The 15,988-nt window shown below is 46.1% G+C and overlaps 1 protein-coding gene across 1 annotated transcript; it reads right to left on the bottom strand.

Annotated features, from left to right (window-relative positions):
• Positions 1–3,139: 3,139 nt before the first annotated feature.
• LOC122934975 (lactoylglutathione lyase-like) lies at positions 3,140–14,969 on the bottom strand. Its single transcript, XM_044290663.1, has 6 exons — positions 14,898–14,969; positions 10,478–10,560; positions 9,028–9,168; positions 6,553–6,617; positions 6,285–6,374; positions 3,140–3,225 (listed from the first exon to the last, which is right to left on the bottom strand). The coding sequence occupies exons 1-6, from the start codon at positions 14,967–14,969 to the stop codon at positions 3,140–3,142; spliced, it is 537 nt and encodes a 178-aa protein (XP_044146598.1).
• Positions 14,970–15,988: the final 1,019 nt, after the last annotated feature.

Genomic DNA, 15,988 nt, shown 5'->3' with positions numbered 1-15,988 from the left:
GCTTCCGTGGGGTTTCGTCCCGTACTTACGTTTCGCAAAAAGATAGAACATGTCCTATCTTTTTGCGGAACGGCCGGATTGCGGACCCATTAAAGTGAATGGGTCCGCGATCCGCTGCGGCTGCCACACGGACGGTGTTCGTGCATTGCGGCCTGCATTTTGTGGGCCGCAGCACGACTACGGGTGCACACGTTCGTGTGCAGGAGGCCTAAGGGTGAATTCACACGCTGCAGATTTGGTGCAGAAGTTTCTGCAGCTGTTCCCACCAAAACAGCCGCTCTTTGGCTCACAATAACTGATGGAAATAACTGACCAAATAACCGAAGTGTGAACTGGGCCTAACCAGGCTCTGCAGCCCATACATTGTCAGGGTGCTGGGGTCCCAGAGGTTGGCCACATCAGCCAGGAACATCCCAGACAGGACTCCTTCCTCTGCTCCCCCCGGAGGGTGTAGAACAGGGATCAGCAACCTTCAGCACTCCAGCTGCTGTGAAACTACAACTCCCAGTATGTTAGCTGTAACTCCCATAGAAGTGAAAGGAGGATTCTGGGAGTTGTAGTTTGAGAACAGCCGGAGGTTGCTGATCCCTGGTGTATAATATGTCTCAGAGGACGCACATAATATTACACCCGTGCAGCTGCTCATACTGTCTATACCGTATATATTTATTTGCACATGTTAACCCTTTCCCATTTGCATTTTTCCTCCTCTATTTTGCCGTATGAGGGCGTGTTTACTTTCGCAGGACAAGTTGTATTTTAGAATAACCTCATTTAATATTCCATATATATCGTCACCACGCTGGGAGCGTCAGGTCCTTCTGCATCCTGTGAGGAGTGAGTTTCCCGGCAAGTGGGGCTGAGGTGTTTTTTGTTTTTTTTCCTAGTGGACGTTTTTTTTAACGGCTGTTTGATGAACGCGTTTCTGTCTAAGCGGCCTTTAAAAAACGGTCTCACTGATTTTATTGTCCGTGTGAATAGCCCCATAGACTGCATTGGTTCTGAAAACGGCCTTGTGCCGGTCATTTTTCTCTGTGTGTGAATGCAGCCTTATAATTTACAAAGGGCGACAGAAGGAGTCGTCACACCTGGTGATGGGGACGTGGTCTATACCCAGACTGCCTCCATGACATCCCTGTCCCTGAAAGGACTCTGGAGGAGCCTGAACTGTATTACCGGAGCAGCGCGTTCACCCCGGAGACCCGGATATTATAACTGCAGGAGACGGGTAAGAAATAAACACTGGGGGAGTCACTTATAGAGAAGGATTTGGGGGTCCTTGTAGATCATAGATTGAATAACAGCACAATGTCAATCAGCTGCTTCAAAGGCCACCAGGATATTGTCATGGATTAAACGGGGCATGGACTCGCGGGGCAGGGATGTGATATTACCACTTTACAAAGGGTTGGTGCAGCCTCATCTGGAATATGCAGTTCAGTTCTGGGCACCAGTCCATAGAAAGGACGCCCTGGAGCTGGAGAGAGTACAGAGGAGAGCGACTAAACTGATAAGGGGCCTGGAGGGTCTGAGGTATGAAGAAAGGTTACATGAATTTAATTTATTTAGTCTTGAGAAGAGACGTCTAAGGGGGGACATGATTAACCTGTACAAGTATATAAATGGGCCATACAAAAAATACTGTGAAACTGTTCCATGTAAAATGCCCTCAAAAGACAAGGGGGCGCTGCCTCCGACTGGAGAGGAAAAAGTTCAGTCTCCGGAAGCATCAAAGCTTCTTTACTGTAAGAACTGGGAATCCTCAAGACGTGGTCACAGCAGGAACAGGGGACGGTTTTATAAGGCCCCTATCACATGGGCGAGAATTCCGTGCGGGTGCAATGCGTGAGGTGAAGGCATTGCACCTGCACTGAATCCGGACCCATTCACTTCAATGGGGCTGTGCACATGAGCGGTGATTTTCACGCATCACTGGTGTGTTGTGTGAAAATCGCAGCATGCTCTATATTGTTTTTCACACAACGCAGGCCCCATAGAAGTGAATGGTGCTGCATGAAAATCGCAAGCAAGTGCGGATGCGGTGCGATTTTCACGCACGGTTGCTAGGAGACGATCGGGATGGGGACCCGATCTTTATTATTTTCCCTTATAACATGGTTATAAGGGAAGATAATAGTATTCTTAATACAGAATGCATAGTACAATAACGCTGGAGGGGTTAAAAAATAAAAACTATTAATAAACTCACCTTAATCCACTTGAACGCTCAGCCTGGCATGTCTTCTTTCTTTCTTTATAAAAAGGACCTGTGGTGACGTCACTGCGCTCATCACATGGTCCATCACCATGGACCATGTGATGAGCGCAGTGACGTCATTAAAGGTCCTTTAACCAGGTCCTGAAGAAAGTAGAAAGAGGAGGAGATCCGCTACGCGATCAAGTGGATGTTGTGAGTTAAATTTGTTTATTATTTTTAACCCCTCAATGGACATTATACTTAGCATTCTGTATTAAGAATGCTATTATTTTCCCTTAGAACCATGTTATAAGGGAAAATAATAAAATCTACACAACACCAAACTCTGGGTACCAAACATGCCGATTTTTCTCACGCGAGTGCAAAACGCGTTTGCACTCGCGCGGAAAAATCACGCATTTTCCCGCAACGCACCAGCATCTTGTCCGGCCCTCACGCGCGACGCCCGTGTGAAAGAGGGCAAAAGGGTTTAGACGAATTCTTAAAAGTAAACAACATAAATGGTTATGAAAACGTGTGGAAATCTGAGTCTCACTTCCTTCTGGGATTCGCGTCCCCACCCGTCCCTTGGTTGAACTTGATGGACTTATGTCTTTTTTCCACCGTATTAACTATAAAGCAGACAACTCCCAGCAGACAATCACTCCCAGCAGGAGTTTCCAGTTTATTGGCGGGTAAGACTGAGCGCGATGACGGCGGTCTACACTGTGCGCTCCTGTTATTGAGGTAATATTGATGATGCACAGGCCGGCTTCAAAGCAGGTGATCAGTCATTGAACGAGGGGAGGTCACATGACCTGTCGTTATACCGGAGTGATTTAGGTAATGTCCGGCACGGTGGATGCTGTCTGGTGGTCTCTATGGTAAAAGCGCAACCTCTACAGGAGGCGCCGATGTTCAATGTGAAGCAACAGCAGCCGCTTACACGACGGACACCATGTTGGGGCCCAATATCTCTATCCAGTAGCCATCAGGGTCCTGTACAAACGCCAAGCCTTTAATTACACCTGGAAAAAAAAAAGAAAGGAAGTTGCGTCATTTTACACCAAGCACATGCGGCCGTGTAACTCTGCTCATGCTCTAGTCCAGTGATAGGAAACTGCCGCCATCCAGCTGTTGCAAAACTACAACTCCCACCATGCCCTGCTGTAGGCTGAAAGCTGTAGGCAGTCTTTGCATGCTGGGAGTTGTAGTTCTGCAACAGCTGGAGAGCCGCAGTTTGCCTATCACTGCTCTAGTCACACCCAGAGATGCACCGAGAACGCACACTCTGCTGTGTTATGAGACATGCAGTGTGCATTATCCTGATGCAATGTCCCATCCTCCAGTCAGATCCAGAGCTGCAGTCAAAATTCTGCTTACCTAGAAGTCCACCACCTTATATTCCTATATAGCAGGAGCGCAGTCATGTGACTGAAGGGTGAATATGGAGCGCCTGATCATTTGGAATTCATTGTGTCCCATTAAACTATTCTGACCTATGACCTCTGGTGTGAAACTCCGGCACGCTGTCCCGGCAGACAAACGGAGAATTTATCTGAAGGCCTGTAAATGAACAGTTGTCTTGAAATGTGTGTGCAATGTGTTATGCACACAACCATTGGTCTGATTGGACAGATATTGGTCTGATAATCTGTTGGTCCCTGCTTAGGAATATTGGTGTTTTCCCGATCGAGTCTCTGACCGCTTTCACGGGCTCCCCAGCTGATGTGTCGCTGTCAGATGAGGTTAGTTCCATCTGTGATGTAAGTCCCTTCATTCAGGATGTAGTCAGGACTGTAGATGAGATGCGCATGTAAATTGTGTGTCACGACCATGGTCATGGTCGCGACTCCTGTAACCGCATGCAGTTGCCTGCGGTCTTGGTTTTGTTGTCAATCACAGGTGAGGGTTAAAGTATGTTGCCTCACCTGTGGTTGCTGCTGGCAACATTGTTTATGTGGCAGCAGAGCAGCCTGAGCGGTGCTAGGCAGCTTGCTGCAATAGGTATGCGGTTGCACCTGGCAACCTGTCTTTGTTAGGTGTGCCTTTTATGTGTTTGGTGTGCACAGGGTTTGAGTTGTGTGCACTTCCCCTTTAAGTTGCTGTCTTCCCTTGTGTGTGAAGGGTTAATTCCCTTCCCAGTATGTGTGCACTGGGTGTGTCTGCGTGGGTGTGGCTACATGGGCTATTTAACCTCAGTTGAGACCTGAGTTCTAAGGGGTACTCCAGCCTTGTAGTAAGCTGGAGGCACTCTCCTGGTCCCATATACCATCTGCCAGTGAGGGCCACCCTTGTGGTCATAAATTGTGATACAATATGTTTATGTGATGTTAAGTTTATGTCTATGTGGTGTCTGTTATTATTGCAGCTATGGTTCTGGGTCCCTGTGTGTTTATGTGTGCTGTGTCCTTTTATGTTTGTGTGTGGACAGCCAGCACTGGTGTCCAGAGATCCAGTCAGTGTGTCTGTGGCAGGTAGAGGTGGAAGTCTTTCACTCTCCTGCCATATCCATAGTCTGTTTATGGTTAGATCCCTTTGCAGCTCGGCCAGTTTTAGACTCCTGTTTCTCCGCATCCAGGAGGAACAGGTGGTCTACCCAGCTCCTAGTTCACGAATTGGCGGAGGGTGAGTAGGGATCCGAGGTTTCTGAGCATGGGCCCTCCTACCTTCAAGGTCGGCTCATGCAGCTAGGAGTTAGGGTCGGATTAGGGATGCGTTAGGAGGTGACCTGCTCCCTTATTCTGTTGTCCTGGCCGAGCAGCGACTAACATCACGTGTCATCGCACGCCTGAGAGTTTTCCCCGTCCTCAGCCGTGACATTGTGTCATCAGAAATTGCAACAGGCGCCTCCCCCTAGGGCGCTCTATATAATATATATATATATATATATATATATATATATATATATATATCGCGACCCAGGCGTAGGAATGCCGAGTGGTATGTTGCGGCCTAAAATGTCTATGTGTGTGTCACGGTGCTCCTACCTGGATACCGGTGGACCCCAGGCTTTGGCTCCGAAGCAATAAATAAAAGGGAATAATTCAGGGATAAAAGAATAACTTGAGTCCAGACCTTGAGATGAAGTTCAATGGCAGCTTAACTTTTCATAAACGTTCTCCAAAATGGTTTACAGACTTTGTCTTGGTTCCAGCAGGCTTTAGCATGAAACTGGCAGGCAAACTCCACTCTGCTATATCTGTTTCTCTCTGACTCTGCTGTACTGACAGGCTGGCTGTATAACTCAGCTTCTTCTGTATGCTGCACTTCACTTTGTAGTCTGACTCTAGGTTATGCCAGGGAACTTTCCTCCCGGCTCCTGAGGCTTTAAGCTTTGGCCTCCATGGCCAGCAGAGACATGCCCCTGCACACGCTTCCCTTAGCTGGTGTTACCTAGACTGACTAGAACTTCTGCTCCATCCTTCCTGCAGGAAGTAGGACTCGCCCACTTCTCTCCAGAGGGGGGGTTAGAATGGAATGTAAGGTTCCATTCTATCGAAGCACAGCTCTGCCGTGTTTGCTGCCACCTGCTGGTGAACCAGGCACATTACATGAACAGTTACATAACATTAGAAATGCACAGTGTGGAGGTCCTGGAACATAATGCATAGATGACTTTATGTTAGACCATTAAGGACAGTAGGAGCGGCAACACCACTCAGGGGTTTACATAATTATGTGTTGTCTTTGGTCTAACCCTTGTTCTTTGTAAGTTTTCTATTATTTGTTTTTACCCAATTTGCGGAAAAGAATGACATTTGCCGATTGTCACTATTATCTTTATAAATTTACGTATATATTTTACTATTCTTACAGTGGTGTCGGTTGTCTCCCTTTAAAGAGTATCTGAACTTGAAATGCGGGAATCTTGAATGCAGCTCTGGATGTGACTGCAGTTTATGCACTGTAAATGCAGCTATAGATGTGACTGGAGTATAACCATGGTGAATGCAGCTTTGGGTGTGACTGGAGTATAAGCATGGTGAATGCAGCCATGGTTGTGACTGGAGTATAAGCATGGTGAAGGCAGCTCTGGGTGTGACAGAAGACAGATATTGGACAAGCAGTTCAGAGTCTTATTTACCGTCATCCGGTTTCTTCACAAATGTGACTCCGAGCTCCTCAAATCGCTTACATGCGGCGTAGACGTCTGGGACGGCGATGGCTATATGACCTGCGACAAGGAGGAGAGCAGAGGGGTCGGGGGTCAGCTCACTGAATTAAAGGGCCAGTACCCTATAACAGTGCAGCAGCGTTATAAGACGATGGCTGATAACAGCGGACAATAGACTCTATTCACTGCACAGACCGCAGGTTTGATATCGCTTCGTCCATGGATTCTGACAACTTACCGAATCCATGCGGATCCGAGTTCCCGTTGTGATACGGCTTCTCATCATTCTCTGTCCCCCAATTACTGCAGGAAATAAACACAAGAGGAGTCACCTGATGTCGAAGGGTTTGGAGGGTAGTTGGGGGATGGGGGAGCAAGGGCAGGTGGAGAGCCGAGACGGACAATTTCTGGTGGTAGGGCAGTGGATTTATGCTTACATAAACTGAAGCAGATTAACCAGCTCCCGACCGCCTAACGCAGGGATGCGTCCTGCGGGCGGTCGGTTTGTTCCTCCTTGACGCGCCGGCGCGTTATCTCGCGAGACGCAAGATTTCCTGTGAACGCGTGCTCACAGGAGCGCGCGTTCACAGGATCGCAAGGTAAACGAGTTGATCTACAGCCTGCCAGCGGCGATCATTCTCTGGCAGACTGTAGATGCGATTTTTTTTAACCCCAAAAAGGTATATTAGACGCTGTTTTGTTAACAGAAAGTGAAAAATTTCAGTCATTTTTGATTAATATAAAAAAAGTTAAAATGTCAGCAGCAATGAAATACCACCAAATGAAAGCTCTATTAGTGAGAAGAAAAGGAGGTAAAATTCATTTGGGTGGTAAGTTGCATGACCGAGCAATAAACGGTGAAAGTAGTGTAGTGCAGAAGTGTAAAAAGTGGTCTGGTCATTAAAGGGGTTTAAGCTAGGGGAGCTGAGGTGGTTAAGAACAGAGCAGAGCTGCAGTGTAAAGCATGGGGGAGGGAAAGCGCAACACAACACATTACGCTGTACTAATGGAGCACATGTACAGTGTAAAGCACAGGGGACAAGGCGGCAGAGCTAAAGCAGCTGAAAAACTGTTTAAAGAAAACAAAAAGCACACTCATGTGCAACAATAGCTCGGTCCACTGCGCGGATCCAAATCGTGTTCAAGCTACAATCTGAATAGAGGCCAAGAGGGATCCAGCGTGATACATAGAGGAATAGTCTTTTATCAAATAACGTCTGTTAAAAATACATCTTCTGCATGTAAATTGCTTAAAGGGGTATCCATACAGATTATACTTACCCCGATTCCTGGCACCGGCGTCACTCATGATGCCTGCATATCCACCGCTGCATCTCCCTGTTGCGCAGATCAAAACATCCGGAGTCGGGGGGAGGGTGATCTGGGGATGTATGGGGTGGCGGAGAGCTGCCAATAGCAGGCCACAACGGGAACGAGCCTCCCCAGCATCGTAGGTGATGCTAGGGAGTCTCGTTCCCGTCGCGTCCTGCTATCGGCTGAATAGGACATGTTCTATTTTTTTGTGGAACGGAAATACGGACATACGGACATTGCGGACCCATTGAAGTGAATGGTTCTGCATACGGTCCACAAAAAAAAAACGGACACGAAAAGAAAATATGTTCGTGTGTATGAGCCCTAAGAATAGCCAACAATGTACTGTATTTTTCAGACTATAAGATGCACTTTTTTCTCCCCAAAAGTGAGGGAAAAGTGGCTGTTCGTCTTATAGTCTGAATGCTAATGACCACTTCCATTATGGAAGCAGTTGTTAGTATACAGGAGGTGCGGAGAGTTGTGAGGGAGGCTGTACTGACTACTCCCTGGTCTTTGCTTGGGCCCCGCACTGCACTGTGTCCTGACTGCGTACAGCATCAGGGCGTAGAGCACGCAGGCGCGCAGCATGACCAGATGCTGTGCAACATCAGGTCACAGTGCAGCGCTAGGCTGCCAGAAGACCAGGGAGTGGCAGCACCGTCCAGAGCAAGCGAGGTAGGTTTATTTATTTTTATAATGTCTGATCTAAGGTCTGATGGGGGTCTAATCTGAGGCTGATGGATCTTGGGGGGGTCTGATTTGAGGATGATGGAGCTTGGGGTTCTGATCTGAGGCTCTCCTTTACAATCTGCGAAAATCCATTACAATCTGTTTTTTTGCACTCTACACGCTACAGAAACTGCCCTGACCAATGACCTCCAGACAGCTAAATGCAACGGCGAATACTCTCTACTAATTCTCCTTGATCAACGTTAGGGACACCACTCTCTTGGTTTTCTTCCTATCTCTCTGACCGCTCTTTCATGGCATCATTCACTGGCTCTACCGATCCTCCTCTCTTTCTCGCTGTTGGGGTTCCTCAGTCCTTGGTCCTCTCCTCTTTTCTCTCTACACAGCCCCTATTGGACAGACCATCGGCAGATTTGGTTTCCAGCACAATCTCTATGGCAATAACCCCAAACTATACACTTCATCCCCCGACATCACCCCTGTAGTTTTACAGAACACCAGTGACTTTCTGTCCGTTGTCTCCAACGCCATGTCCTCTCTCTATCTGCAACGGAATCTTTCAAAAACTGAATGAGGCTTAACATATGGTGTTTGATGCGAAAACGCACAAAAATCTGCATGAAAAACCACACAGATTTTCTGTTCTGAGATCTGCAGTGTTGTGCAGCTGCCCTAAAACAGCTAATCTGAAGAAAGAAAATCTTACTGTGTGAGCTCCAAGGTTCCCTTGCGTGAGCACATCCAGGTCTTCCACTCATTGGTGTCCTCGGGGATGTCCTTCTTGTCCTCATAGCCCATCAAATACAAGGACAACTTCATAGAGGGGATGTCGATCTTCTTGAGGAGACTGAGGGAGACAAGACTCAAGTTATCTCCTCACTTTGTAGTAAAGCGCCGGTCACCCAAAAATGACAAGCCTACATCCTGGATTTGTTGTACCCTGAGAGATGGATGTGAGGTCTAACCCTCGACTTTCTGGTCGCCTCCTGTTAGCTAAATCATGCCCCCTGAAGCGGTATGTCTATTACCCCTGATCTTTTGATGTTTTTTTTTTTTATTATTTGTGCCTAATTCTCTGTAAGTCTTTTTGTTCGTTATTTTATTTGTTTGGAAGGTCCAATTGATGGGCTCTTTGCCTCTTATTTTATGCACATTGTAATGTGTATCTTATTTTTGTGAAAAATAAACACCATTGAAACATAAAAATGACAAGCCTATAATAGTGCTGGAGCGTTATAAGAGGAGCAGTTGATATCAGTCACATAGGATGTAATGTCTCTGGAGGTTATATCAGTGCTGGAGCGTTATAAGAGGAGCGGCTGATATCAGTCACATATGATGTAATGTCTCTGGAGGTTATATCAGTACTGGAGCGTTATAAGAGGAGCAGCTGATATCGGTCACATGATGTAATGTCTCTGGAGGTTATATCAGTACTGGAGCGGTATAAGAGGAGCGGCTGATATCAGTCACATAGGATGTAATGTCTCTGGAGGTAATATAAGTACTGGAGCGTTATAAGAGGAGCGGCTGATATCAGTCACATATGATGTAAAAAAAACATAAAACCATATATTAAGCCTCATTCACACGTCTGTGTTCGTGCTTAAATCAGTAAAAAGATGGCCATTGATGCATCCGTGTGTTGTCCATGTTTCACGAACCCTTGATGAAGGGAGGTCTTGCTTATCAGAACTTGGAGATTTACAGATGAAACTAAAAATTTGAATATCGTGGAAAAGTCTATTTATTTCAGTAATGAAAATAAAAGGAATTGCATTAATGCAGCTTACAATTAGAATTTTGTGAATAGGTTCAATATTCTCGGCTCAAAGTGTCAGACTCTAGTCAGCTAATTACTCCATACCCCTGAGCAAAGGGGACCTCAAAATTGTGACTTTGGGGTTTCATAAACTGTAGCCATAATCATCCAGATTATAACAAATAAAGGCTTGGAATATCTCGCTCTGCCTGTAATGAGATTCATATGTTAGTTTCACCTTTTAAGTTGCATTACTGAAATAAATGTACTTTGCACGATATTCTACTTTTTTGAGTTTCACCTGTATGTCTCCGGGTACAATGAGCTGTATGTAGACTGTGACGGCACTGGGGGGCGCCCTCTGCTGGTCCCGGAGGACACTGGTCAGACTCACGTCATGCCGAGGCACTTGGTGTAGAACGGCAGCGATTTCTGGGGGTCTTTGATGCGGAGCATCGTCTGATGCATAATAAAGTCCTGCAAGAGAAAGAAAAGACGTGAGAAGGAAACAGGACTCCAAAGCATCAGAGCAGGACAGCTCCAGACACTGAACAAGCAGGAACGGGAGGAAGACAGCAGGACAGTGAGAATAAAATAAAAGTGAAGCATGAGAATGGCGAGTGCGGCTGTGGAGGAGACGGGGACATCACAACGGCGAGTGCGGCTGTGGAGGAGACAGGAGCGCTAGAATAGCGAGTGCGGAGGAGACGGTGGCATGACAACGGCGAGTGCGGCTCTGGATGTGACTGGAGAATGAGAACGTCGAGTGCGGCTCTGGATGTGACTGGAGAATGAGAACGGCGAGTGCGGCTCTGGATGTGACTGGAGAATGAGAACGTCGAGTGCGGCTCTGGATGTGACTGGAGAATGAGAACGTCGAGTGCGGCTCTGGATGTGACTGGAGAATGAGAACGGCGAGTGCGGCTCTGGATGTGACTGGAGAATGAGAACAGCGAGTGCAGCTCTGGATGTGACTGGAGAATGAGAATTGTGAGTGCAGCTTTAAAGGTTAAGATGAATAGGATAATTGACAAGGGGATCTTGAAGGTGACAAGAATAATAATATAAAGTGCAGCTCTGGAGGCACCTGGAATATAAGGGTGTATTCACATGTGGCAGATTTATTGCAGGATTTTAGCTCCTTCCAGAGGTCAGAATGAAGTTGTTCTGCGGCAGATGGATGAGTGGGACAATCACAGAAATGTCTGCAATGTGAACACAGCAACGTCTTAATAAATCAGGAACATCTCTGCCGTGCGCCACAAACTGAAGGTCATCTTATTAGAGGCCCTAGTTGGGATCCTCGGGATAATTTCAACAAAACTCCAACTGGTCAACTGACCAAAAAGAGATCCCTTTAGTGGTCCCAACCTATTATATCTAAAAATAAAACTACATCTTTATTTTGTCATTTAAAACCTTGCAAATGTGAAGAAAAGGAAAATCATGTGTGAATAAAACTATCAGAGGTCAGTAGAACGGTCACTAATGGTGACTATTGATAACTGCGGGGCTCTTTGTGCATAAACTCTCCTTTTTGAGTTGAAATACCGGTAAACACTATTTTTAAATTGGTTTGTGTAGTGTTGTTGTTATTATTATCAGTATTTATTCCCCCTCACACCTCTTAGAGTCTATTTGCACTTTGTAGTGCTTTCTTTATACACTTTCTGCCAATCCTCAGCAGATATTCTATTAGGTGGGGGTACAGAACAGCAGCTACATTGTGCCTGAGATATGTGCTTCCAGTGCTAGTAAATGATCCTAAATGACCACATTATCGGACAGTCTGCCGGCATGTAGCTTCATTTCTCTGGTAAGCTACATTCTCTTGTCAGCTACCTTGCATGTTTTAAATCCACACAGCTTTATACATCTGCTCACTAGCCTACGTTGCTCAATCCGATACAATGTGGCTAACAGTTCAGGCACACTGATACTATGTATCTTTCCTCCACACACTGATACTATGTATCTTTCTTCCACACACTGGTACTGTGTTTCTATTCTCCACACACACCTCCTATTGCACACTTTCCCTCTCGCTTTCCCTGTAATCATAGATTATTTGACCCACCACTGTCCTCTGTCTAAAATTGAACACACCACGCCACCGCTCCCGACATGTTTCGCCACATATGTGGCTTCATCAGGGGAGATAAGGATACTAGTACTCACACTGGTACTGTGTTTCTATTCTCCACACACCTCCGATTGCACACTTTACCTTTATCCTTATCTCCCCTGACGAAGCCACATATGTGGCGAAACATGTCGGGAGCGGTGGCGTGGTGTGTTCAATTTTAGACAGAGGACAGTGGAGGGCCCATGATTACAGGGAAAGCGAGAGGGAAAGTGTGCAATAGGAGGTGTGTGTGGAGAATAGAAACACAGTACCAGTGTGTGGAGGAAAGATACATAGTATCAGTGTGCCTGAACTGTTAGCCACATTGTAGCACTGATACAAAGAGCCCCGCAGTTATCAATAGTCACCATTAGTGACCCTGTTCTACTGACCTCTGATAGTTTTAACCACACACGATTTTCCTTTTCTTGACATTTGTTAAGACACTCCACCTACCTCTAACTTTGTCATTGCTTCCGATATGGATAATGACTGCTGGATCTTCTCCAGCCCCTCCCCGTAATCTGTCAACCCGATCCGCGATGTGTCGAACTCGAGCACTAGGAAAACAGCACAGCGTTCGACGATCACGGTCTTTGTGACAGATTGCCCTATCTGTACCCCTAATATTGGAGTCAACCACTACCAGCACCTGTCTGCCCTGCTCTCCTGGTCCCCTGCTTACTGGAGCGGACATTCCCCTGACTGGCAGAGGAAGGGTCTAGCTGCTGCAGTGCTCTCCCTGAACTGACATCCCCCTTATCTGCCAACCTTGCAAACTTGTTGGGGTGTGTCAGTTCCGGGCTAGCCTCCCTGGCACTCTTCCCTCTACCCCGATTTCTGTTAGCTACCTACTTCCCTTTCCTGAGCCTCCATGCTACCACCCTCCCCCCACATCTACCCCATAGAGCGCTTGCTCAGTGAGCATCAAACTCTGTTCAAAATTACCAACGCTTCTCAGTGTTAAAACGCGCCCGGTTAGATACACGATGTGCAATTCCAAACAGGCAATTTGCTCACATTTTAAATAAAGATATGCATCTCAAATGTCTGTTCCAGGACTGCAGACATTAGACAAGACGTGCGCTGGACGGCGCTGTCAGTGATGGAACACATACTAAATGGGGATTACACAAGAAAAGAGAAAAAATACAATACAGTGCAATGATAAGCAGCTGATTTACTGTAGTCCCCTCCTAAAGTCCCTGAAACTCAAGTTACGTCATCTAAAGTCTCACACTTAGTACAAACACACACTGGAAATCAAACACTTGAACGCTCACAAACTTGCGTTGTTTGTCTGCTTGTATAAGTGCAGCTCCCAAACAGCTTCAAACCAGACTGCTTTTATCTTTAACATAGCCAAGACAGATCCGTCATAAACCCCATTGAAAGTCAACGGAGAACTAATCCGTTTTCTATTGTGTCCGAGGTAAACGGATCCGTCCCCAATGACCTGCATTGTGGGACACGACGAACCTGTTTTGCTCTGCATTCCATGACAGAAAGAAAACCACAGCTTGCTGCGATTTGCTCTCCGGTGTGGGAACCCAACCAAATGGAGCTGAATGCTTTTTGGAACGTTCCGTTCTGCTCACTTACGTTTTGTCCCCACTGACAATGAATGGGGACAAAACGGAAGTGTTTTTCTCCGGATCTCAATACCGGAAAATAGAAATGCTAGTGCGAAAGTAGCCTATAAGGATCTGTTTAATACATCCTGATGGCTCCGTTTCAGCTGGATCCAGTTGTATCAGGCATGAAATTCATTTGGGCAACTGATCCGTTATTTTCATGCCTGATCAGGTTTGTTAAGTTTTGCAAACCGGAACTTCTAGACCCTCTGCCAGATCTCAAAACCTGAATTAGGAATGTAGATGTGAAAGTAGCCTAAGGGCGATCACAATGGCTTCTTTATGGCTCCTGGTATCGAGTTCCCAACACTTGTCCCTCTTTATACATAAAATAAACATGTGACCAATGACAATGCAGAGAGACACAATGTAACAACCCCCCATACATAGAATACAAAAGACCCTACACTGCACCCTTAGCCCGGGGCCCCTGACCCTGGTGGCAGCCCATGCGGCAGTTGTGAGGAATTTTCTAGACTTGACCCGGCTCCTCTTTTCTTCAGGAAGAAAGTTGAATGTCATGAAATAAAGATGATTGTGAGTGAAGCATTGAGACGCCAGCAAAAGGCAGGGACAAAATATGGACCCCAGTAAATATAAATCCCGGCTCACCAAACACAATCCTATCTGGACAAATCTTAGTTATATCAGTGTCTAGGAAAGCTGGGTGCCAACCAATATGGCCGCCAAAGAATCTTCATCTAGGTTTCCTAACACCATGAATGATAACTATTCCGTCATCCAGGAAAATAGTGAAAGAGGGAGGGTCGGCGATGTAACTGTGCAGGTGGGTTTAGTATATAATGGTACAGGAGGGGGTGAGGATATAATGGTACAGGAGGGGGTGAGGATATAATGGTACAGGGGGGTGAGGATATAATGGTACAGGGGTGGGGATATAATGGTACAGGGGGGTGAGGATATAATGGTACAGGAGGGGGTGAGGATATAATGGTACAGGGGGGTGAGGATATAATGGTACAGGAGGGGGTGAGGATATAATGGTACAGGGGGGGATGATGTCAGGCTCAGTATGTGGGGGCCCCCCACGTTACCTTGGTGGCCGGCTCCGGGTCCGTACAGGCCGCATACGCCGCCTCATCGCTCAGCCCGTGCAGCTCATGCATCTCCTCCATGTCAGTGACTGAGCCCCGGACCTCAGCCGACCGGCAACTAACTAACCCTTACTGGGGTGGGGCTTCTGTTGCCTGGATACAAGAGTCAGCTAATTAGGACCTGACCATATATGTGGAAGAGGGACAGCTCAAAACTAAGACCTTTTTTAAACCCACAGATGTCAATGGGTACATAGATCTAACCAGCTGCCATTATGCCCCCTGGCTGCAAAATATACCAAAGGGACAGGTCCAGAGAATCCACCGCAATTGTACTGACACAGCTATTTTTAAAAAGCAGAGTAAAATAATAAAAGAACGTTTCTTAGAAAAAGGATACGAGAATGAGAATCTGGAAAGATGTATAAAAGATATAATAAAACAACGAAAGGGAACCCCAAATAAACCCAAAATACCAAAAAAGACCACTGACTTTCGTTTTTCGTTCATAACCCAGTTCACACAATGTTCTGGGGAACTAAAAAACGCAATTAAAAAAAACTGGTCTATCCTGAAAAATGACCCAGTACTCGGACCTGCAATTCCTGAACAACCTCTAGTCATCTATAAAAGAGCACCCAATTTACAAAACAAACTAGTACATAGTGCCAACCGACCAGAAGATAAAAATAATAAAAAACTGTTTTAATTGGTGTGGTTTTTGCATTGCCTGTAAAAATAGAAAAAGAACAGAAAGATCACAAAACAGCACTATAGTTAAGAGCACTGTAAAAGATAAACAATTGGAATTAGTGGGAGAGATGACATGCCACAGTAAAGGGGTTGTATATGTACTGGAGTGCCCTTGTGGCCTCCAGTATGTAGGACGGACCATTAGACCCCTCAAGGTCCGAGTGCAGGAGCACATAAGAAATATTAAAAAGGGGCTTGAAAGTCATGGTGTTTCAGCACATTATAAAAAAATGTCACCAAAAAAATCCAGAGGGACTTAAGTTCATGGGGGTTGAATTAGTACAAAATCATTGGAGGGGAGGAAGCTTTCTAGAGAAAATTTATAAAAAAGAAAGTAG

The sequence above is a fragment of the Bufo gargarizans genome, chromosome 4 (genome assembly GCF_014858855.1).
Source record: "Bufo gargarizans isolate SCDJY-AF-19 chromosome 4, ASM1485885v1, whole genome shotgun sequence".
Taxonomy (NCBI): domain Eukaryota; kingdom Metazoa; phylum Chordata; class Amphibia; order Anura; family Bufonidae; genus Bufo; species Bufo gargarizans.
Note: the sequence above shows the minus strand (reverse complement) of the source record. Positions and strands in the feature narration are given on the sequence as shown.

What these genes read in the sequence shown, in the direction of transcription:
- LOC122934975 (XM_044290663.1), bottom strand. Translation starts at nt 14,969, where the DNA reads ATGCATGAGCTGCACGGGCTGAGCGATGAGGCGGCGTATGCGGCCTGT. An exon ending in ACCCGGAGCCGGCCACCAAG is followed by an intron (nt 10,561 to 14,897) that starts GTAACGTGGGGG and finishes TTTCTCTTGCAG; the next exon opens with GACTTTATTATGCATCAGAC. An exon ending in GGAACCTTGGAGCTCACACA is followed by an intron (nt 6,618 to 9,027) that starts GTAAGATTTTCT and finishes TATTTCCTGCAG; the next exon opens with TAATTGGGGGACAGAGAATG.